Source organism: Scyliorhinus canicula, chromosome 1, assembly GCF_902713615.1.
Source record: "Scyliorhinus canicula chromosome 1, sScyCan1.1, whole genome shotgun sequence".
Taxonomy (NCBI): domain Eukaryota; kingdom Metazoa; phylum Chordata; class Chondrichthyes; order Carcharhiniformes; family Scyliorhinidae; genus Scyliorhinus; species Scyliorhinus canicula.
This window is the reverse complement of record NC_052146.1, coordinates 290,750,847-290,774,789: the sequence shown is the minus strand read 5'-3', so window position 1 is coordinate 290,774,789 and position 23,943 is coordinate 290,750,847. Positions and strand designations below refer to the sequence as shown.

Below are 23,943 nucleotides of genomic sequence, written 5' to 3'. Positions count from 1 at the left end.
AATTCCATAGGATAAAACCCGGCCCAGGATAAAACCCGGCCCAGGCGGGAGCCGGGGGTCCTGAATGGTTCTGGCCGGGACTGTTGCTTGTGTATACATTTCCTAAACCAAAGGTTGGAAATAAACCTTTTTTGACTCCCCTTCCCAGATTTCTTCTTCACTACCATAGATTCCAAATCCAGTAACCTAACTGCTATGATACCAAACCCTCGTGTGAGCGATGCATCTCCAAGAATGACTGCTAAATTGTTTAAATTGCAAAGACCACCATTTAAACAATGGACAATCTCAATGTCAATGCTCGTGCATTTTATATCTGCGCGTGGATATCTGATGAGTATCAGGATTGCGTTTTGCTGCGGTTTATCTTTCTTATCTCCCTGGTTGTCCCGCCTCACCCATGACGAATACCTAGGGGTGAGGTGCTGGTGGGTGCCTAGATCCCAGGAAACGTAATGCAGCCGAGAGCCAGTTCCATCGGTTGAGGGAGAGGGAAGCTAAAAAGGAATTACTAAAGCAATGTGGCCCATAAATTAGAGCACGAGAATTGCTAAATGGAAAAAAGAACAAAGCTTGTCTTCTCCCATCCTGATGATTGCATGATAAAATGAGAATGGGATTATTGACTAATCAGGGTAATCTAATCAATCAATTAGTCAACTGTTTCTTCCGAACCTTACCACATGTCATGTCCTAATTTACTCAATTTCTTTTTCCTAATCTATCAAATGTCTTTTTTTGTACATAGTTTGGTCTGATGATATCATCAGGTTTACACACTGGTTTGTGGATTTGAATGAACATATTACCTGTTACTAAAGCCAGCAAGGTGATATCCATTGTGCTGCTTCTATGCAACCTGCTCATCGCAGTTAATGAACTGAAGTACTGTCTCATTTGAATGCACAGCGCGTATTCCCTTCATGTTTGTCACTGCTTCCCAATAACCTCATTATAAGCCCATAAGCCCTCATCTCAAAGCTTTGTCTCGGGAGCACTAATTTGTAAAAAATGGCCTTGTCCGATAAAGTTTTGAAATTTTCATAACATCCTTCCATCGAATTGCACTTGGTACTTTTCCCTGTGTTGTTTCAGAGCACTCTCGATCCGCAATTTGTTTCTCGCAGCATGTTGCTGACCAACGAACCAGCTTGTAAGGATCACTACTGGCACCAAATTGATTTGACTTAAATAGGATAACCTACTTATATTGAGCACTTTCAGTGACTAGATTTCAAAAAGTAGTTAAAAGTAGTAAAGTTCTTTGAGGCATCCTAATAATGGGGAAAGGCACCATGTAAATGCAAGTTTGCTACTTTGACATCGAGATCCATTTGAGGTGTGCTGCACTGAGGTGTGAGCGGTACAAAGGAGAGGGGGATGACCAGACAGCACCTAGCATTATTAACACTGGCCAAAGTCACTGCACGGGATGCTATAACCTATTAAGCTGCAGATCACAGGCTGTTGCAGTTTTGCTTCATGCAAGAGATAAGTTAACATTTTTATGTTGCTTTTAACAAAGTGAAGGTTTGAGCTTATTTTCACAAAGAGCCGGAGCATCTATCCCAATAACAAGTTAATAATCCAGACTTAAATTTATTGCAAAACCCTCTTTTCTTGCAAACCGAGCTACTGATTGAGAAGACGGAAATCAATGTTAAAATGAATGAGCTCCTTGCACTGATCTACTGTCTCCTTATATATATAGGTTATTCATGAAGGCCCTGCCTTCTCAACCTTGTCTCTCGTCTGAGGTGTGCTGAGCCTCAGGTTAAATCTCCACAAGTCAGCAGCAACCCCCCCCCCCCCCCCCCACCTCAAAGTGGAAAGTAGCCAATGGACACCTGGGACTGTGACTTTACCTTTTATGAGAACTTTACCTTCCATGAGGAACATTTCTACAAAGATGCTTGTGAATGCACCTCTTGGACCTTTTTAAGTTCTCATGTTGTACACAAGGGGTGGAGTCTTCTTGAGATGGCGGGGATCCCGACACACGGCTAGAAGGTCAGGGAAGGGCTGCCGAACCATAAGCCAATTGGGCTGTCCTGGAATCAAAACCTCAGGCGGGATTCCTGCCAAGTGAGTGTTGCCAGACAATCCGAGGCCAGTGGCTCTTGCATTCAGCAGCACCAAGTGGAGGCTGTGGCTGCTGCCGTAAGAGCACCCACACCACTCCCAGGACTGTCCAGAGCTACGTGTAAGTAATGTAGTCCTGTTGTCAAATTCTTTGATCAGACCAAAAGGTGCTTTGACAGAGGGACCCTTGCTAACCCTGGGAACTGACAAGCTGCCTACACGGTGACAGGCCCACCTGCAGTTGGTTGTGTAAGGTCTTACCAGCAAATGTACACCGAGGGGTGGGTAACAGTGTAAAACCCCTCGGTCAGGGTCATTAACACTCCAATGTATAAAACAAACATGACAATGTAAATATTTAAGAAAGAATTGTAACGTAAAGAGGGATATGTGTGTAATGTCATCCCAATTGAATGGAAGAAAGTCAAGGGAATGTATAACTTTGATGGAAATGTACAGTCAAGACAATTCGAAATGTTCTGTAATGTTTATTATAAATTTTATGAATAAAGTATATTTTTTGGAAAAAAAACACACCACCAGTGTGCAGCTGCATCAAGCTGTGCGTGGACCCCTGGTATGTAAACACCAAGTGTCACTACATACTGAGGTTCTACCTGTCCCCGGTGTTACGAAGGATGGGCCTGGCCTCATTGCCGCAGAACGCTCCAAGTAGTTGGACTGTGCCGTACCACCTGTCCCTCGTGGAAAAATTTGTCAAAAAAAACACCTTTGACCACAAGGCAATGAAGCAGTGGTCAGCACGTAATGTCATCGAGGCCCTCAGGGAAAAGGAGACTGTGGAGGATGTTGGATGGTTCCCTAAGCAGACCTCTGTGTCATCTGGCAGAACGCCTCATCACCAGAACTTTCAAACAAGCACCAAGACCTAGCTTGGCTGGTGGTGAGAAGCAGCGCCGGCCCTAGGATTGCTGGCGCCCCAGGCAAGCTGAACGTCGGCGCCCTTGGGGGGGGGTGGGGGGGGGGCAGGGCAGAGAGGGGGGGGCAGGGCAGAGTGGGGGGGGCGGGGCGGAACCGGGGGGGGGGGGGGGGGGGGGGCGGACCCGATGGGGGGGGGGGCGGACCCGATGGGGGGGGTGGCGGACCCGATGGGGGAGGGCGGACCCGATAGGGGGGGGCAGACCCGATGGGGGGGGGCGGACCCAATTGGGGGGGGGCAGACCGAGGGGGGGGCGGACCGAGGAGGGGGGGGCGGACCGAGGAGGGGGGGGGCGGACCGAGGGGGGGCGGCCGGCCGCCGCGCATGCGCTGGTTGGCACCGGCCCAACTGCGCATGCGCGGGACCCGAGTCTCTGGCGCCCCGGGCGACTGCCCGAGTTGCCGGTGCCTTGGGCCGGCCCTGGTGAGAAGGGCCCTCCCGTCAGATCCTTCATGTACACATGAAGTCTCAGCGCCGTCACACGCTGCCCTTGGAGTGGCTGAAGGGCAGATGAGACGGTCTCCCACCTCCTTCTGGAATGTGCCTTTGCAAAGAAGGTCTGGAGAGAGATGCAGTGGGATTTCTCAAGGTTCATCCCGAGCAGCTCTGTGACACAGGACTCTGTGCTCTACGGACTTTTTTCAGGGACACACACCGAGACAAACATCAACTGCTGCTGGAAGGTCATCAACTCGGTGAAAGACGCTCTTTGGTCTGCCCGAAGCTTGCTACGTGATCTTCCAGTGCAAAGAATTGTCCTCGACCGCGTGTTGCAGACTGGCACATTCCAAGGTCCGGGACTACGTGCTGAGGGATGCACTCAAGCTTGGGGCAGCTGCCGCCAAGGCGCAATGGGGAAAGGCCACTGTGTAAGGTCTTACCAGCAAATGTACACCGAGGGGCTGGTAACCGTGTAAAGCCCCTCGGTCGGTGTGATTAACACTCCAATGTATAAATGCATTGAAAGAAAAATGACAATGTAAATACTTACGAAAGAATTGTAAACAGGGAAACGTGCGAAATCCCAATTGAATGTAAGATAACCAAGTGAATATGCAACTTTGATGGAAATGTACAGTCACGACAATTCAAAATGTTCTGTAATGTTTATTAGAGAATTCATGAATAAAGTATATTTTTTGAGAAAAAAAAACACCACCGGAGGCAGGATGAGGCCCTCGGGTGGATTTTAATTGACCACCAATTACCTCAATTGGTAGCCGGACGGGAAGGACAGCCACGGGTCTGCCCGATCAGAGCCTCATTCGGACGGAGGCAAGTGTTTGGGTACAGCACCATCCTGCCTAAGTCCATTCCCTTTCCACCTCCAAGCGGGCCAACTGCGAGAGCGCCAATTCCACCTGAGGACCTGAATAAAGGCCGTCCAGCTCATGGAAGCTCTTTCTCCTCATCTGCGAACCTGTTATGTCCAGCTGGATTTGGGTACTGTTTATGTTTTCTGTAATATCAAGGTTCCACACGGGAATAAATGATTGCCAGTTGTTGCCCTGAATGCTCTATTTAAAGCGTGTTGCTATGACATTGCAGAGGGAGCTTAGTTGCGTGCCTATGCTGTACCTGATCTGGTCTAAGTACCAGATATTAAAGCTGCCATTATTGGCCCACTGCAATGTTCCTTTGTTCACTCTTCAATGGGTTTGATATAAAAACAGGAACTGCCTGAAACACTTGCTCCACAGGCCAAACAGAGTCTGTTGAGATAGTAACTGAATTAATGCTTCGGGTGGATGACCTTTTGACAGAATGCATATGGTGAGACGTTAGCAGAAAATTATTTTTGTAAGTGTGGACTCGTCTCTGCCTTTATTCCTGTGCCATTATCCTTTCTGGTCTGCCATTTATTATGTATTTGTTTATTTAAGATGATGAAAAATGAGCCATCTCCCAGGGTTTATGGCACGCATAATCATTACGACAATCTACCACCATCTGTACTTGAGAAGAAAACAAAGGTAAGATTACATATTAAATAGCAATGAATGATAAAGTGAGATAAAGCAAAGATTTTAATCACCACAATTGAATCTTAAAAGGATTCAATTGCTCTGATCATGATCCTGTGTGGCCAGAAATAAGACCATAGAAACACAATTAGAACAAAAATAAAAGAATTGGATGTCAAGTTGCAGGGTTTCAGACAACTTACTTTAGCTGGCACTGTTCTGAATTTTAAGCGTTCTATGAAAAGTAGTATACATAGAAACATGCATAGAAAATAGAAACAGGAGGAGGCCATTCGGCCCTTCGAGCCTGGTCCGCCATTGATTATGATCATGGCTGGTCGTGAAATGAAATTAAATTAAAATGGAATAAAAATCGCTTACTTGTCACAAGTAGGCTTCAAATATTGAAAAGCACCTAGTCTCCGGCGCCTGTTTGGGGAGGCTGGAACCGTGCTGCTGGCCTGCCTTGGTCTGCTTTAAAGTTCATCAAGTTCAATACCCTGATCCTGCCTTCCCCCCATATCCTTTGATCCCTTTAGCCTCAAAGCCTACTTATTCCTTCTTGAATTTACATAGTTTTGCCTCAACTACTTTTGTGGTAGTGAATTCCACAGATTCACCACTCTCTGGGTGAAGAAATTTCTCCTCACCTCAGTCCTCAAATAATTTTCTGCTAACCCCTTATCCTCAAACTATGACCCCAAGTTCCGGCTATTTATAATGACAGAACTGCTTTGGGTAAATGTGGTTTAATAATTGATCTGTGCAGGAAATAATCTTGAGTGTATGGAATTAAGTGGAAACTGATTGGGGTGGTTGTGATCCAACCAGTCTTTCTCAAACCTCTGGGTCGAATTATTTAGCATTCTTTCGGTCTGTTTGCGTTGCTGTCAAAGTAGCCAATTGGATAAGGTACTGGAGAGTCACAGGCACCTGTGTGGAAATAAAATACCGGCACCCAAGGACCTCGGGAAAGAAAATAGACATAAAGGAAAGCAAAGAAGTGACAGTTATTTGTTATTTCAAGCACACTTTGCACATTGTAGGCTGGGCCCATGCCCAGTATGAAGAACCACAGCTGGTAGAGTTCCAATTGAAGTCCAGTTCCATACGCAAACCAGTTCACAAACTTAACTCATCATCATGAAAGATCTGAGTATATGTCAGACAATTCTTTATAGAGACAGAGGCTGAGTCCTACTCAATTAGGACTTAATCTAATGGCCAGATGAAGAATGGAATTAATATCGTCATTAGAGCAAGCTACTTCGAAATTATGAAACTGGGGGGGGATTCAAAATGTTTATTTAAAAAGGGGAGATTGGTTGCAAAGTAGACCATGAGCAGAGCTGAGTGTTCTGTCTTCTGGTAATGCAGACATTATCACCTGAGTGCTGATTGGAATCATAGAATTCCAACAGAGCAGGAAGAGGCCATTCGGCCCATCAAGTCTGCACCGACCCTCTGAAAGAGCACCCTGCCGAGGCCCGCTCCCTCACCCTATCCCAGTAACCCCATAACCTGCACATCTTCGGACTGTGGGAGGAAACCGGAGCACCCGGAGGAAATCTGCTCAGACAGAGGGAGAACATGCAGACTCCGCCCAAACAGTCACCCAAGGTCGGAATTAAACCTGGGGGTCCCTGACACTGTGATGCAGCAGTGCTAACCACTGCACCACCCATATCAGGTCTGCAAACTACACCGGAGGGATCCATGTTATTAATGAGAAAGCAGAATAGGTGGTGATGATATTCTGTTTTCTTTCCCTCAATATTACAGCAAAGCAGATTAAACAAATTTCTTGTGTCACCTCTCTGCAGGTGCTGGTGGTGTTGCGCAATCCCAAGGACAATGCAGTGTCGTATTATCACTTCTATCAGAATAACCCTTTACTGCCGAACGTTGTATCCTGGGATGATTTCTTCAGAAAGTACATGACTGGAGAAGGTACACATCTTGGCTACCTTTACTGTTAAGTTTAATCTTTTCAGGCTGCATAATTCTTTTTGAATTTCTATCACAAGTTAGCTTTATTGTATCAGCACACTCCTTACTCTTTGAAAAGCTGGCTTCAGGGTTAGGAAGTGTACACAGCTAACTATCAAGCAACAAAATCCCACTCTACTCAGCGAAACTCTCGAAACAAAATTGAAGGATTATCTTATCATATTATCTACCGTCTCTTTTGCAATGAAACCCAAGCTTCTCTTTCATTCTGATTTTCTCTTTCCTCTTGTAACCTTCAATTCAAAAGACCATGACAGGGGATGTGTGGCAGACCAGTCAATGAGCCCAATATCTCTGTCTGGTAGCCCGTCAGCATCCTCCTGTACCGAACCCGATCAAGGTCATTGTGTGAGCCCCCTGTTGCAGAGCTTGTCTGCAACCTCACCCCCCCCCCCCTCCCCCCCTATAATTATCTGTGGCTTAGGTGCCGCCTGCTTGTTCTCGAGTCACATAAGGAGATATTAGGGCAGATGACCAGAAACCTGGGCCAGGATTCTCCCCTACCCGGCGGGGCGGGGGGGGTCCCGGCGTAGCAGAATGGCGCCAACCACTCCAGCGTCGGGCCACGCCGACTGGCGCCAAAACCGGTGCCAACAGCCTTTGGCACCCGCCGCCCGGCGTCGGGGCTGGCCGAAAGGCCTTCGCCGGTCCACACATGCACCAGTGCGTCATGCGTGGTAGGGGGGTCTCTTCCGCCTCCGCCATGGTGGAGGCTGTGGCGGAAGAAAAAGTGGGCCCCGATCGCGGGACAGGCCGCCGTGGGGGCACCCCCCCGGGGTCCGGTAGCCCCGTGCCCCCCCCAGGACCCCGGGGGCCCGCTCGCGCCGCCAATCCCGCCGGCACCAGAGGTGCTCCAATTCCCGCCGGCGGGAGAGGCCTGTCAGCGGCGGGACTTCGGCCCATCGTGGGCAGCAGCACGGTGGTGCAGTGGTTAGCATTGCTGCCTCACGCCGCCGAGGACTCGGGTTCGATCCCGGCCCTGGGTCACTGCCGGGTGGAGTTTGCACATTCTCCCCATGTCTGCATGGGTCTCACCCTCACAACACAAATAGATGTGCAGGCTAGGTGGATTGGCCACGCTAACTTGCCCCGTAATTTGGGGCGGTGGGGGGGGGGGGGTGGAAATTGGATACTTTAAATTTATTTTTTTAAAGGATGTGCTTTGGGGGCTCAGAGAGCTGCTGGGCTGATAGCTGGCGGCAGTCTGCTTGTTCCTGCAAAAGACAAATGGGCAGCTTTAGTGGATGAGCTGAATCTAATTCAGAATATATTGCACTCACTGTGAATTGCAGGATTGGGTAAAGCGATGGAGCTGAGATCTGAAGGTTGTTGAGAGACCAAGCTTCGTGTCGCCACAGGAGCGATGCCTGTCCTTGCCTGCGAGCTCTGCAGCAGCCTCCTGGAACTTGGTGTAGTTGATGACCCCTGCCGCCCTTCCCCTAGTCTAGCTCACTCGCACACAAGTGCAGGGTTGACCTGTATGAAGGCAAAAGAAAGAGGTTGGGCGGAATGCATGTCCCCTGTGTGCATGGCGAGGTCTTCCCAGAATGGAGAGAGATTGGACTTTGAGCGACTGAGACAGATAGGATGATGGTGTTGTGAAAGCTCTGTTGAGAGATAAGTGTCACAACTGAATGTGTGAAATTCCTGGAGAGTAACTGTTTGAGTACATGATGCCAAGCGGAGAGTTTGATTGTGGAGGGTGGTATGAGAGGATTTACCCTGGAAGAGGTGAGATCATTCATCTGCTTCCAGTACTGGAGAGCGATTTGCCGGCGGGTCACAGCTGTGCTTACCTCCTAGGCAATAGCCTCCCCAGGCCAAAGAGGTACGGTATGTATGCTTCTTTGAGCTGCCCTGGGGTAGAGCACATACCAGTGGGCTTGGGGCCCTGGCGGTGAAAGTTGGTGCTGATGCCTTCTTGAAGCTGCTAGCCTTTTCACCGTGGGCTGCTGACATCCTACAGGGGCTGGTGAAGCCAGGTGGGCTGGCGAGAACGGTGAATGTGCTGGACTGATGTTTAAATATTGTGCCAGGACCTTCAAACGCGCAAGCTGAGGGTGGGTGGAGAAATCAGCGGCCTGCCCACCAGGAAAGCCGAAGGGGAATTCACTTGTGCGTAAAGAATGAGGTTCGCAGTGCAGAATCTGGCGGGGGATCCTGCCATTCAGGTCGGCGGCACAGACGCTGCCAGTGTTGTCTGCCTTCGCACTCAGTCTCACAATGGGAGAACTCCGCCCAAGTTGCAGAAGTTAAAATCTCCCGGGCTTCGTGCTTCAGGGTCTGAATGTTTCACCAGCAGCTTAACTAACCCCCCCCCCCCCCCCCCCCCCCCCCCCCCCCTTGGGGGGCCCCCAACCTCAAGTTGATATTGACCCACAAACATTTAATTAGCAAAAAAAATCAAAGGTGGAATTTTTTTTCTTACATGCTCCATTTTTAGGAGATGACATATCACAGACTGTTCTTCTATTGATCTGCTGTCACCTCGATGGGAGAGCTGTGGCAACCCTCCTAAAAATAAACTCGATTAATATCCTCTTAATTCTCTTGATATCCTTGTCCTCGCTGTCTGTTGTAACCTAAACTTGAACTCTACTAGGAAAACCTTGTCTGATAGAGGATCTATCTCTTGCCTCCAGAAATTTCCAACCTTGATAACTAGCCATTGCTAACCAATCACTTCAAAGGACTCGTAGGGCGGGATTTTCCGCGCAACCCGCCATGTGGAGGCAGCCCGCAAACGACCCCCGCTGTCAATGGAGTTTCCCGTTGAGTGGACCCCTTGCCGCTGGGAAACCCGCGCCAGGGGTGCGCTGTCAGTGGGAAAGGCCGGAAAATTCTGGCATTAGTTTACATGGAAAATCTGAAACCCAGAACTACCCTGATTATAAGCTTAGGGACATCCAAAAACACAAAGATGCATCAGCTTCAGAGCTGGAGCTGTGGTATGTTGTACGTACACTGGGAAAGAAGGCATAAGTCCAGACAAGTCTGAAAAGAAATACCAATCTTGAAGGCACAAGCTAGTGTTATTATTTAGGGAATGGGCAAGGAGCCTGGAGCACGCCACATTGTAGATTGTGCAATGAACATGATTTTGTCACTGCCTGTACCAATTCTACAAAATTTCGATCAGTTTTAAATCAGATTTTCCAGATGGACTGTCAGCTGATCCATGATCTGCAAACGCTTGAGCCAACAAACCAAATAGTACCAGGCAAAGCTGAGAATGAGTCCCCAAAACAACAGGCCCTATAAGGAATCCTTGGATCCTCACTGCCCTCCCTACACTGGCATCTTTCTGAGAACTCCCACCTCTCTCAATACTTGGTTATTGATGGGGATCTCGGATCAGCGTCAAGTGTAACCACCCCAATTCAAGGCCCACGCCTGCCTGCTTCAACACCGTTCCAGCTGGCTTCACACAGGTAATATAACAATACCCAGGTCTTAAAATGGACATGGCCAAATGAAGATTTGATTGCTGGGCCTGTTTCAGATCCCACTCCCCCCCCCCCCCCCCCCCCCACCCCCACCCCCCTACCCCCTCACCCCGAGACACGCACACAAATGCAATCTGTGTTCTACAAGCAATGTCACTCTATTCGGCAGAGAAAGCAACCAATTCAGCTTCGTCAAATGGACCGCCACCATCTCCCTCCTGACTTGATATTTAGCTTTGATCCTCTGAGATTTCGGACCTTGGTTTTGCTGTTTCTAGCATTAGTACCTTTTTAATACACTGAAACTCTGCAGGAGTTCCCCCAGTCTCCTACTCTAACTCTGGTGGGGAAAAATACTAGACCTTCAACCCACATGTGTCCAATGTGGGTGAAAGGAATAGAAGAGTTGTTTGGAGTGAAATGAAATAAGGTGGGAGGAGGTTCGTTTGAGAGACTGGCTGGTTTTTAACCTGTAAGTTAAATATGTAACTTTTCAGGCAGCTCCACTGGTCCCCCAATCAAATGGCGATTAAATTCCTATCCATATTTATAATGAAACCTGGATATGAAACATGGGCAGCACCACCATGGTGACAGGGTGTTATTACTGTGCAACATGTTTACATGGGCAGTTTCCATTTTAATTTGGACTGGAAAAGTATAAAGGACAGAATGTATGATTTGAAAATAATGTATGTCTATGTGCCCCAATCTGCTATCCCTCAGCCTCTAGCCTGATCTCATCTGCAGACTACCTGTCCATTGGCTCTCCATGTGCGACACTATGGGACTTGACTCTCTTCGCGGAATTGCTAATTCTAGACACAATTACACTTTAACTTTTGCTGTTGTTTAGTTGTTACTTCAAGAAATCTGATTCACTGGTTTTAGTGGAAGACGAAAACTCTGTTAGATTAGCAATTCTGGTAAATCACAATAGGCCCATTTGCAAGGGGCAAATTGTATTAACAGGGGTGTTGTGTTCAACAGTGGGTGATGCAGCATCACCAGGTGTTGTGTGAACAAGGCTACCCTTCTGTTTGTGGACAATGAGGAACTCACTTACCGGAGTGGCTCTTGGCACTGAGCCTTTGACTGTGTGCCTGTGCCTTTGGTTAATAGTTTTCTCTTTGACAATACTTCTTAATTCTTAAACTAGTTTGCTGGGGTTCCTACTTCGACCACGCCCTCACCTGGGAGAAGCACATTGATGATGAGAATGTGATGCTGATCACATATGAAGAGCTTAAAGAGGTCAGTAGATATTCTTTACAATGCAAACCTTATGCCATATAGATTCACACCCCGGACTCGTTTCCACGCCTTTTGTTGGTTATTGCCTATAACAAGAAGACAGTCAGAGACTTTTTCCCCGGGCGGAACAAACCATTACAAGGGGACATAAATTTATGATGAATGGTGGACGATATAGGGGGGATGTCAGAGGTAGGTTCGTTACCCAGAGAGTAGTGGGGGCATGGATGCACTGCCTGTGGAAGTAGTTGAGTCGGAAACATTAGGGACCTTCAAGCGGCTATTGGATAGGTACATGGATTACGGTAGAATAATGGAGTGTAGATTAATTTGTTGTTAAAGGCAGCATGGTAGCATTGTGGATAGCACAATTGCTTCACAGCTCCAGGGTCCCAGTTTCGATTACGGCTTGGGTCACTGTCTGTGCGGAGTCTGCACATCCTTCCCGTGTGTGCGTGGGTTTTCTCCGGGTGCTCCAGTTTCCTCCCACAGTCCAAAGATGTGCAGGTTAGGTGGATTGGCCATGATAAATTGCCCATAGTGTCCAAAATGGCCCTTAGTGTTGGGTGGGGTTACTGGGTTATGGGGATCGGGTGGAGGTGTTGACCTTGGGTAGGGCGCTCTTTCTAAGAGCCGGTGCAGACTCGATGGGCCAAATGGCCTCCTTCTGCACTGTAAATTCTATGATAATCTATGATTAATCTAGGACAAAGTTTTGGCACAACATCGTGGGCTGAAGGGCCTGTTCTGTGCTGTATTTTTCTATGTTCTATGTTCTAATTACTGCCACAGCTGAAGGCTGTAAGGTTAGACAGACTGGGGGAAACCCTGCTGCTTGTTGTGTAGCAACTTTGCAAATGCGTCTGAGAATGTTCTCAGCTGTATTTCTGGTAAAAATACTAATTTGACCCACCACATTTATATTGCAGCACAGGTAACAAGTTTGGCAAATTCTTAACCTTTGATTTCATCACAGTACTGCTGGTGTCAGGCATAAAACTAGCCATTGATCATGAGGATCAGAAATTGAACTGATGAAGAAAAACTGAGGGAATTTGGTTTGTTTTCTAAAGAAGGGCAAGCCCCAAGTGGATAGACGTTTGCAAGATTAAAAACGATTGACAAAATGATCTAATATTTCATGTTGTTCAAGCAGCAAGGCACAAGATGGAAAAGTTAGGAAGATTGGATTGAGGAGGAATGTCAGATGGAACCCGAACAGTAATAAGATTGTAGAATATATTACAACGGTGGTTGTTGAAGTAAGCAATATAAATGAGTACCATATGTAAATCGACATGTTTCAATAGAGAAAAGGCTGGGTGACTGGAGTTGACATATATAAAAAGAGACGGGCCAATTAATAACAAAGTGGGAAGTTGCATTTTTAAAGGGAGAAAGATTCATGATTCCTGATGCATTGCCACTTCTGCCTGCCTGCTCCCCGAACTAGAAACTAACCGGAACCTAACTAGCCGGTAGTTCATTGTGTTGGGAGGGGCGGCACAGTGGCGGAGTGGTTAGCACTGCAGGCTACTGCGCTGAGGACCCGGGTTTGATCCCAGCCCCGGGTCACTGTCCATGTGGAGTTTGCTCATTCTCCCCTTGTCTGCGTGGGTTTCATTCCCACAACCCAAAGACGTGCAGGCTAGGTGGATTCGCCACTCTAAATTACCCCTTAATTGGAAAAAAAAAGGTTGGGTACTCAAAATTTATAAATAAATAAAAAAGTTCACTGTGTCAGAAGATCACGATCCCATAATGTGGGATGATGCAGTACTGAGGGATTTTGTTTTATTTTATTATTTCACAGGATTTGGGCTTTGCTGTCTGGGCCAGCATTATTGCCCATTCTTAATAACGCTTGAGGAAGCAGTGATGAGCCACATGCTTGAACTGCAGCAGCCCATGTGGTGTAGAGTCACCCATAGTTCTGGTAGGGAGGGAGTTCCAGGTTTTTGACCCAGCCACAGTGAAGGAACAGTGCTATATTTCCAAATCATTCGTGGCTTGGAGGGGAACTTCCCATGTGTCTACTGTTCTTGGCCTTCTGAACGGTATAAGTCACGGGTTTGGAAGTTACATTCTAAGGAGCTTGGTGAGTTGATGCAGTGCATCTTGAATATGCTACACCCTGCTACCACTATACGAGTGATGGAGGGACTGAATGTTTATTTTTATTTGTTCGTGGGATACGGGTGTGACTGGCTGGGTCAGGCCAGACCAGGTGAGGAAGACAGATTTTCTTCTGGAAAGGACATTAGTTACATTAGTTCCAGGTGGGTTTTTATGACAATCGACAAATGTTTCATGGTCATTATTAGGCTTTTAATTCCAGATTTTTATTGCATTCAAATGTCACCATCTGCCATGGTGTGATTCAAACCTGGGTCCCTGGAGGATTACCCTGGGTTTCTGGATTACTAGCCCAGTGACAATACCACTATGTCACTGCCTCCCCTGGCACAGGATGTGGTGTCAATTAAAAGAACAAAGAAAATTGCAGCAGAGGAACAGGCCCTTCGGCCCTCCAAGCCTGCACCGACCACGCTGCCCGTCCGAACTGAAACCCCCCCTACCCTTCCGGGGGCCATATCCCTCTATTCCCAAAGTGACTGCTTTGTCCTGGATGGTGAGACGTGGGCCTGGACACCGTGGGGGCACCCCCCGAGGTCCGATCGCCCCGCCCTCCCGCCCCCCCCCCCCCCCCTCCCAGGACCCCGGGGGCCCACTCGCGCCGCCGACCCCGCCGCCACCAGAGGTGGTTCAAACCTCGGCGGCGGGAGAGGCCTCCCATCGCGGGCCGGAGAATAACGGCAGCACAGAAACCCGTAGCCTCCCGCCGGCCCCCGCCATTCTCCGAGGCGGGCGGCGGGATTGGCGGCATGCCGACTTTTTGCAGGTGAGAGAATTCTGGACATGGCGGGGGCGGGATTTTCGGCAGCCCCAGGCGATTCTCCGACCCTGCTGGGGGTCGGAGAATTTTGCCCCTGGCTTGTGCCTTGCAAATGGTGGGAAGGCTTTGTAGAGTCAGGAGATGAGTTACTCATCACATGATTCCTAGCGTCTGACCTTCTCCTGTAACCACAGTTTTTATATGCACTGTTTGTGTCCCTGGTATCCAAACCAAACATAACACTCAGCCAGGCGCACTAAAGCAAATTATGTAATCATTGCCATTTATGGGACATTGCTGTGTGCAAATTGCCAGCTGTGTTTCCCATTTAACCACAGTGGTTACGCTTCAAAAGGTACTTAATTATCTGCAAAGCACTTTCTGAAGCCTGAGGTTGTGAAAGGAGCTATAAAAATGGAATTCCTTCTTTCCTTGGGCGGGACTCTCCGGCCGCGTTCAATTCGCCCAAGGTCAATGGATTTTCCCATTGTCGGCATCTCGCCCTTGGCATGCGGGGTGGAGGAATCCAGCTCCCTGTCTTTCCCAGTCAGCAGGCTGGCCCTGGGTTCTTATGCAGGTCTGTCACTCACCACAAGTCATTGTGCAACACAGGTACAGTGCCAGAAACTGATAAGAATGGGTTGTCCTCATCTTATGTGTCCTGATCCCTTTTGGAGGCACAATAATCCTATTTAGGATTATATTTCAGTGGTAAGGGGAAGTCTTGTGTCTCACTGGGTTACGTCCCTCCCCCTCAGCCACAAGCTTCAGTTTCGCAGAAAGCAGATTCATGAGGGGCGCGATTCTCTGCTCCCCAGGCCGGGTGGGAGAATCGCGGGAGGGTCGCTCTGGCACCCCCCGTGATTCTCCCACCGCCCCACCCCCCAAAGTGGCGCGTCGCGTTTTGCGACACGCCGCTCGGAGAATCGCAGGTCGCCGTTTTTCACGGCGACCCACGATTCTCTGGCCCAGATGGGCCGAGCGGCCTGCCGTTCCCGACCATGGGAACCGATGCAGGAAGTTGGAAGGTAGTAAAACAGGGACAGAAGCAAAAGGAAGTAAGGGGGAAAGTGCAAGGCAGAGAAGACATAGTCAAAAATCTAAAAGGGCGACAGTACAAGGTACAGTGACTGAGGGGAGCTCAGTGAATAGGCCCAGTAATAACAAAAGGAATAAAACTGGATATGTTAAGATTCAAAACAGAGGTTAAAAAACCAACATAAGTTTACTTTACCTGAATGCTCGTAGTATTTGGAATAAAGTAAATGAGTTGATGGCACAAATCATCGTAAATGACTATGATTTAGTGGCCATTACTGAAACATGTGGCAAAGTGGCAAAGATTGCTGGGAGATTAGAGGACTGGGAAATCTTTAGGGGGCAACAGAAAGCTACTAAAAAAGCTATAAAGAAGAGTAAGATAGAGTATGAGAGTAAACTTGCTCAGAATATAAAAACAGGCAGTAAAAGTTTTTACAAATATATAAAACAAAAAAGAGTGGCTAAGGTAAATATTGGTCCTTTAGAGGATGAGAAGGGAGTTTTAATAATGGGAAATGAGGAAATGGCTGAGGATCTGAACAGGTTTTTTTGGGTCGGTCTTCACAGTGGAAGAGACAAATAACATGCCAGCGACTGATAGAAATGAGGCTATGACAGTGAGGACCTTGAGAGGATTGTTATCACTAAGGAGGTAGTGATGGGCAAGCTAATTGGGGCTAAAGGTAGACAAGTCTCCTGGCCCTGATGGAATGCATCCCAGAGTGCTAAAAGAGATGGCTAGGGAAATTGCAGATGCACTAGTGATAATTTACCGAAATTCACTAGACTCTGGGGTGGTCCCGGTGGATTGGAAATTAGCAAACGTGACACCACTGTTTAAAAAAGGAAGTAGGCAGAAAGCAGGAAATTATAGGCCAGTGAGCTTAACTTCGGTAGTAGGGAAGATGCTGGAATCTATCATCAAGGAAGAAATAGCGAGGCATCTGGATAGAAATTGTCCCATTGGGCAGACGCAGCATGGGTTCTTAAAGGGCAGGTCATGCCTAACTAATTTAGTGGAATTTTTTGAGGACATTACCAGTGCAGTAGATAACGGGGAGCCAATGGATGTGGTATATCTGGATTCCCAGAAAGCCTTTGACAAGGTGCCACACAAAAGGTTGCTGCATAAGATAAAGATGCATGGCATTAAGGGTAAAGTAGTAGCATGGATAGAGGATTGGTTAATTAATAGAAAGCAAAGAGTGGGGATTAATGGGTGTTTCTCTGGTTGGCAATCAGTAGCTAGTGGTGTCCCTCAGGGATCCGTGTTGGGCCCACAATTGTTCACAATTTACATAGATGATTTGGAGTTGGGGACCAAGGGCAATGTGTCCAAGTTTGCAGATGACACTAAGATGAGTGGGTAAAGCGAAAAGTGCAGAGGATACTGGAAGTCTGCAGAGGGATTTGGATAGGTTAAGTGAATGGGCTACGGTCTGGCAGATGGAATACAATGTTGACAAATGTGAGGTTATCCATTTTGGTAGGAATAACAGCAAACGGGATTATTATTTAAACGATAAAATATTAAAGCATGCCGCTGTGCAGCGAGACTTGGGTGTGCTAGTGCATGACTCGCTGGCGAGTTTCATGAAACGCCGCTCCTAGCCCCCCCGGGGGGGGGGGGGGAGAATAGGGGGTGAGGGGCGGCCTCCAACGCCATTGTGAAACACTCTGGGTTTCACGACAGCGTCGGCTGTTGCGGAGAATTCCGCCCATGACGTGGCCAAACAGATTGATTATCAACCGATAAATCCTTCCAACACACCTGCGGCAGGCAGCAAGAGCAGGAGAGACTCCAAGACAGCCCTCCTGATGTGGAGTGGCACCCCTTCAAGATATAGCCTCTGTTTGCGGATAGTGACTTATTCCAGGTGAAAAAACAAACAACTAGGAACACGTGCTTTGTCTGTCACCTACATCCCAAGATGCACAAAGTCCCCAGAAACAGAAACATTCTACTCAGCCTTTCTCAGCCGTAATGTTGGATGGATGTGAAAGGATTGTGCTGAATGGCTTCTTCTCCCTTTCCTCCAAATTTCCCCAGAGATATCCTGTTTGTAATATTACTTGACAGTTAAGTGAAGATTTCCTTTTGTAACCACGACCGTCCCTGTCCTTCTGCCAAGTACAAGAGCCACCCCAAGGCGAAGTAATATCAGCCCAAACAATAGGTGGGGCGTAAGTAGCTTCAGTTATGGTAATCTGTTCTGTAAATTCTCAGTGTATCCAAATAGGTGCCAGAATGTGGTGACAAGGGGCTTTTCACAGAACCTTCATTGCAGTGTTGATGTAAGCCTACTTGTGACACTAGTGTGACACTAATAAAGATTATTATTATAATCAGTTTGACAGTGAGGCAAGAGCCATTTGGCAGCCATTCAAAGCAATCCTTGTCCTTGTCTAGTTTAAAGTTCAGTGTTGCAAGGTTAGAATTCACAATGGCCTCTATTGAACATGATTCAATCATCCTGCTACGAGGAAGTTGAGAAACACTGAATTTTTTATTGTGACGTTGGTACGAGTAAGTGATTCACATCAAACCTGTTTCAGTGTGGCAATAACACAATTTTCACAATGGTGTGAGTGACCAGCATTTATGCATTTTTAAAATTTTTTATGAGAGCGGGGAAAGGAACTCTTGTAAACTGACAGTGAGGGAGAAACAAACTGCAGATTATTGATGTGGAATATTAAACCTCTTGCAGCGTAGTTCCACTATCCCAGTTTTGCATCATTCTGGACATACACATGGTTTAGTCAGAGGGCAAACACACCATTGGCCCTAATTGTGTGATTGCTGCATCCCGCTGAACGAGCAGGCTCACCTGAATTTACCCAGCTGTTTGTTGTCCGACCAACGTTTCCTTCTCATAGATTTATTAAGATGTTTTTGGTTTTGTTTCCCTCTGAAAGAACTTGCCGAAGGGGATTCAGATGGTCGCAGAGTTCTTCGGCCTCTCCATGACCGAGGAACAGATCCAAAAGGTTGCTGGCAGAGGTACATTCCAGGCCATGAGTGACAACTCCCAGGCAACTCACTCCACGTTTGGCAAAGTTATCTTCCGAAAGGGTAGGTGAAATAGAACTCTTGGGAGGGTCTCCTTTGATCATCTTGAGGCAGGAAATGGGATGTTGTCAGAAACCCTACAATGCAGAAGGAGGCTATTTGGCCCATCGAGTCTGCACTGACCCTTCGAAAGAGCACTCATAGAATCATAGAATTTACAGCCCATCGAGTCTGCACCGGCCCTTGGAAAGATCACCCCACCCAAGCCCACACCTCCACCCTATCTCAGTAACCCCACCTAATCTTTTTGGACAGTAAGGGCAATTTATCATGGCCAATCCACCTAACCCGCACATCTTTTGGGCTGTGGGAGGAAACCGGAGCACCCGGAGGAAACTCACGCAGACACTGGGAGAACGTGCAGACTCCGCATAGACAGTGACCCAAGCCGGGAATCGAACCTGGGACCCTGGAGCTGTGAAGCCACTGTGCTGTGGTGCTGCCCTCTCTACCCATGTCCATCATCTGTCCACCCAGCCCTATCCCCATAACCTAACTCGCATATCCCTGGACACTAAGGGGCAATTTACCATGGCCAATCCACCTAACCCGTACATCGTTGGACTGTGGGAGGAAACTGGAGAGCCCGGAGGAAACCCGGGGAGAACATCCAAAGATGTGCAGATTAGGTGGATTGGCCATGATAAATTGTGCCTTAGTGTCAAAATGGTTAGGTTGGGTTACAGGGATAGTGTGGAGGTGTGGGCTTAAGTGCTCTTTCCAAGGGATGATGCACATGGGCCGAATGGCCTCCTTCTGCATTGTAGGGATTCTATGGATTCTGTGATTCCACAGAGACAGTGACCCAAGGCTGGAATTGAACCCGGGTTCCTGGGGCTGTGAGGCTAACCACTGCCACTTTACCACCGTTGTTGCTGTTCGGACAATCTTAGAAATGTACAGTATGTAAGAGGCCCCTTGTTCTTGTGCTGGATCTTTGAAAAAGCAAGTCATGCTTCGTTTCAAATTCCTGCCTTATGTCTGTATTCGGACTGTAGGAAAATCCCAACAATTTGCAATTTGTAAGACTGTGGGGGAAGACTACTAAACCACAGGAGCCAATAGGCATCTTTTATGGGAAACAAAGTTTAATTTAAACACAGAATTAACCAGATTAACAACAAAGAAATAGCTTTACAAGTAACAGGTCTGAAATGAAAGGGGAAGAAAACCTTAACTCACTATCTACACCTGCCACTGTATATTCCAATTGTACAACCCAATACAGTTCAAATACCACTTATAAATAAAATTAACAATCAGGGTTACTTGCTTCTTTGTGCATACCTTCAGAGAGAGACCCTTTCTGGAACAACCTGAAAATCCTTCTGTCTTGTCACTCAAATCCTATGGCAAACGGCTGTTCAACTTAAAATCTTATTACAGACTGCAAAACTACAGACAGACCTGGCTCCTTCCAATAATTACATCATCGGTATCCCAAGCATAAGGCATTCTCCATTCTCCTTCCCCTAAGATGACCTGCATTGCTAGGAATAAACACAATCCCTCATAAATTATCTAAAGGGAAATTCCTAAACATAAACAGTGTTCTCTCTGTAAACAAGCAAATGTTCCAATCGCATGCTTTTATGACTCCTTAATCACAGTTTAGCAAACATACAGCCGATATGTATTTGAACCCAGGGCCTTTCATAATATTACTACAACATATAAAATACAGTGGCCAGGATTCTCCGAACCCACGCTGGGTCGGAGAAGGGCTCTGCCATGTTGCCTGGGGGCCGGCGCGGAGACCGCTGTGGCGCGTATGCGTGGACCCGCGCCAGCCATGTAGGGCCAACTTTCGACGCCGGAGCAGTGCACAGCACTCCGCCGCCGTTCTAGCCCCCTAGGAAGGGGAGAATTACTGGGCCTGGAGGCCTGTTGACGCCGGTGTTGCTTGCGCCGGTTTTGACACCGGCTTCAACACTTGGTCGGGATTTCGGAGCATCCCGGCCAGTATATAGGACAATTTCTTACATTATGCACATTTGTAATTCTGTAAATTTCTTATCCTCTGTCACTGTCCAACTCCCATTTAAAATAATTTATGGAATCACCTTCTTCACCTTTTCAGAAAGAGCTTTCCAGATCCTGACAACTGAACGGAAAATATTGTATTCTTATCTCCTCTCTGGATTTTTTTCCACAATGATTTTGAATCTGCGACTTGGAAGGGTGGGATTCTCCCAAGCCCCCATTGATGAGTTCAATGGCGGGTGTTGAGGGGAGAATTTGGCTGGGGGCGGCATGTGGCACGATGGTTTGCATTGCTGCCTCGGACTCTGAGGTCCCAGGTTCGATCCCGGCTCTGGGTCGCTGTCCGTGTGGAGTTTGCACATTCTCCCCGTGTCTGCGAGGGTTTCACCCCCACAACCCAAAGATGTGCAGGTTAGGTGGATTGCCAATGCTAAATTGCCCCTTAATTGGAGAAAAATAATTGGATACTCTAAATTTATAAAAACAAAAGAATTGTCCACAAAACTCCAGCTGGGATCTAACCAGCAATTTATAAAGTTTGAAAAACCCCTGGTTGAGCAGCTGGACGTTTTTTGACCTGGATTACTTTGTTTGGCAAAGTTTTTTCCACCGCTTAATTTGAAAACACAATTACTCACGATGATGCTCATTTGATGGTGTAACGTGGAGGGAAAGGAAATATTTCACAACAAGAACAGCAATCCATCCTTGTAAGAGCTTTGCAATATGCGACATTGCACTGTGTCAGTAATTCTGTCGCAATGCCTCCCTGAATTAGGAAATCATTGAATGAATAAGGAGAAAAAGCATGAAACGCGAGAATTGATAACCGACATGAGCTTGAGGGAAGTCCTCTGACCTTAACCTTGTCCACTCTCTCTCACTTATAAACTGTTAATGATCAAAGGTTAATCTTCATGGCCCCCACCCGGATGACCACCTTTGCTTTGCTTTGAGGGATTTACTCAAGATTATTCCATATAATTGGCTGAACCAAAGCAGTTTTAATGACTTTGCATCTTTTATTTTTTTTTTTCTTAAATGTAGGTGTGGTTGGAGACTGGAGAAGCCTTTTCACTGAGGAGCAGAGTCAAGAGATGGATGCAAAGTTTGAGGCCTGCCTTGCAGGCACAAAAGTAGGAGCAAAACTGAAGTATAACCTGTACTGTTGAGCGTCATCAACAATGCTGTGAATATTATGATGGACGAGGAACGACTTTTAATTTGAAAAGACAAGTGATTGGAACTGTGACTTCGAAACTCCCCTGGCAAACACCCAAACCCCTCCCATTTAAAAACAGTGAATGCAGCCGATCCACTAGGAGGTGAGAGCTTAACGCTACACATTTAGAGCCAAACCTCTGTGGCTCTTTGTGATTTTGCTGACTATTGACGTCAAGCACGTAAACCTCGCAGCTTCTTTCACCCCTCACGCCCATGCCCCCCCCCCCCCCCCCCCATTCTCCTCCTCCCAAAGGTGACTGTAGCAATCGACTAAAATCCTCCGCTCCGTTTCAGCAGGGACAAATCCTGCTTGCAAGTCATCAAATGCCGAATGCTATCTGGCATGCACTGTAATATCGCAGGATCACAGGCTCTGCAGTCTGGAGCAGCAACGTGACATGCCCAGGACAAGGACGATTATAGGTCATTGCAGTAAGGTTTGCTGTCATCTGCAGAAGGGCAGCCACGTCAGTTATCATTGCCTCAGATGCAGGGTGGCGATCACAGTTATTGCACCTTTCGCTATAATTGCATTGCTGGAACTGCAGGGCTACAGAAGAGGATGAAATTCTCCTTATTTTAATGAAAGCCATGTTTTTAACTTTATTTTAAATATCGGAAGATGCTGGAGTACACACACCTTGAGTACCTTTTCAATGCTTTGCTTTTCAAAATTTTTTTGTAGAGTACCCAATTGTTATTTTTTCCAATTAAGGGGCAATTTAGCGTGGCCAATCCACTTAACTTGCACATCTTTGGGTTGTGGGGGCGAGACCCACGCAGACACGGGGAGAATGTGCAAACTCCACACGGACAGGGACCCGAGGCTGAGATCGAACCTGGGACCTCAGCGCCGTGAGGCAGCAGTGCTAACCACTGCACCACGCGTCGTCCTTTCAATGCTTTGCTGTGAATATATATATATGAAACATTGAAGACATGCGTTTCACAGTTTGAGACTCTCTTGGGTCCATCAGTTTTTCCTTCTCCTGACATCAAGAGCCTGATATTGCAAAAGCACATAACTTTAAAAGTTGCAATTTCTGAGCACCATTTTACAAGATGGTCATGTCTCACAAAGAGGAATGGTTAATTGCAGCCCTTATTGAGGAATTTCCCCCTCCCCCCCCCCCCCACCCCCACACACACACACACACACACACAAGTCTTTATTTGTATCAGTTTGAATTCTCCATTTTTATTTCGATTTGGATTTTATTTCAACCAATGGAAATACTATCATCCATAAATAAAATGAATTACTTGGGATTCTGTTGCGTCTTCAATCTGCAGCCTTTAGGTTTACTGATGTGATTTTGTTGTGTGAATTGCAATGAGATGTTGCAGTGGGATGAAGGATTGTCTAAATGCAATAATGATTCTGTCATTAGTAGATAATGGTTACAAAATGTGTATGAGATTGGACGTAAGAACATGTGAAATATGGGCCGGAATCCTCCAGCCGTTGGGATTCCAGGTAGGATGGCTTCAATGGGAAATCCCATTGACATGTGGGGGGAGTATAGAATCTCGCCGCCAGTGAACGCCCCCCCCCCCCCCCCCCCCCCCCCCCCCGAAGAACGCACTGCTGGGGGATCGGAGAATGCTGACCAGGAGCATGGGTAGACCACATGGCCTATCGAGCCTGCTCCGCCATTCAATATGATCATCGCTAATCTTGAACGTCAACTCCATTTCCCAGCCCACTCCCCATATCCCTTAACACTCTGCGAGATCAGCAATCTGTCAATCCCGGCCTTAAAAGTGTTCAACCATGGAGAATCCATGACCCTCGGGTCGAGAATTCTAAAAATTCACAACCCTTTGAGTGAAGAATGTTCTCTTCCTGTCGTCCTAAATGATCGGACCCCTTAGCCTAAGATTCCCCGGCCAACAGGGACAACCACTTGGCGTCCATCCTTTCGAACCCCTTCCAAATTCTGTAGCTGTCAGTGAGATCGCCTCTCATTCGTCTAAACTCCAGAGAATTACCACCCAATTTACTCAGCTTCTGCAATAACTAGACTTGC

The 23,943-nt window shown here is 47.3% G+C and overlaps 1 protein-coding gene across 2 annotated transcripts in view; it reads left to right on the top strand.

Moving 5' to 3' along the window:
* The window catches only part of sult6b1 (sulfotransferase family, cytosolic, 6b, member 1), a 31,820-nt gene extending 9,604 nt beyond the window's left edge, over positions 1–22,216 (top strand). For both annotated transcript variants that reach the window (XM_038815038.1, XM_038815028.1), the window contains 5 exons: positions 4,906–4,995; positions 6,810–6,936; positions 11,602–11,696; positions 18,553–18,709; positions 21,737–22,216. In XM_038815038.1, coding sequence (XP_038670966.1) covers positions 4,906–4,995; positions 6,810–6,936; positions 11,602–11,696; positions 18,553–18,709; positions 21,737–21,861 — 594 coding nt within the window. In that variant the 3' untranslated portion in view covers positions 21,862–22,216. The remainder of the gene's footprint in view (positions 1–4,905; positions 4,996–6,809; positions 6,937–11,601; positions 11,697–18,552; positions 18,710–21,736) is intronic.
* Positions 22,217–23,943: the final 1,727 nt, after the last annotated feature.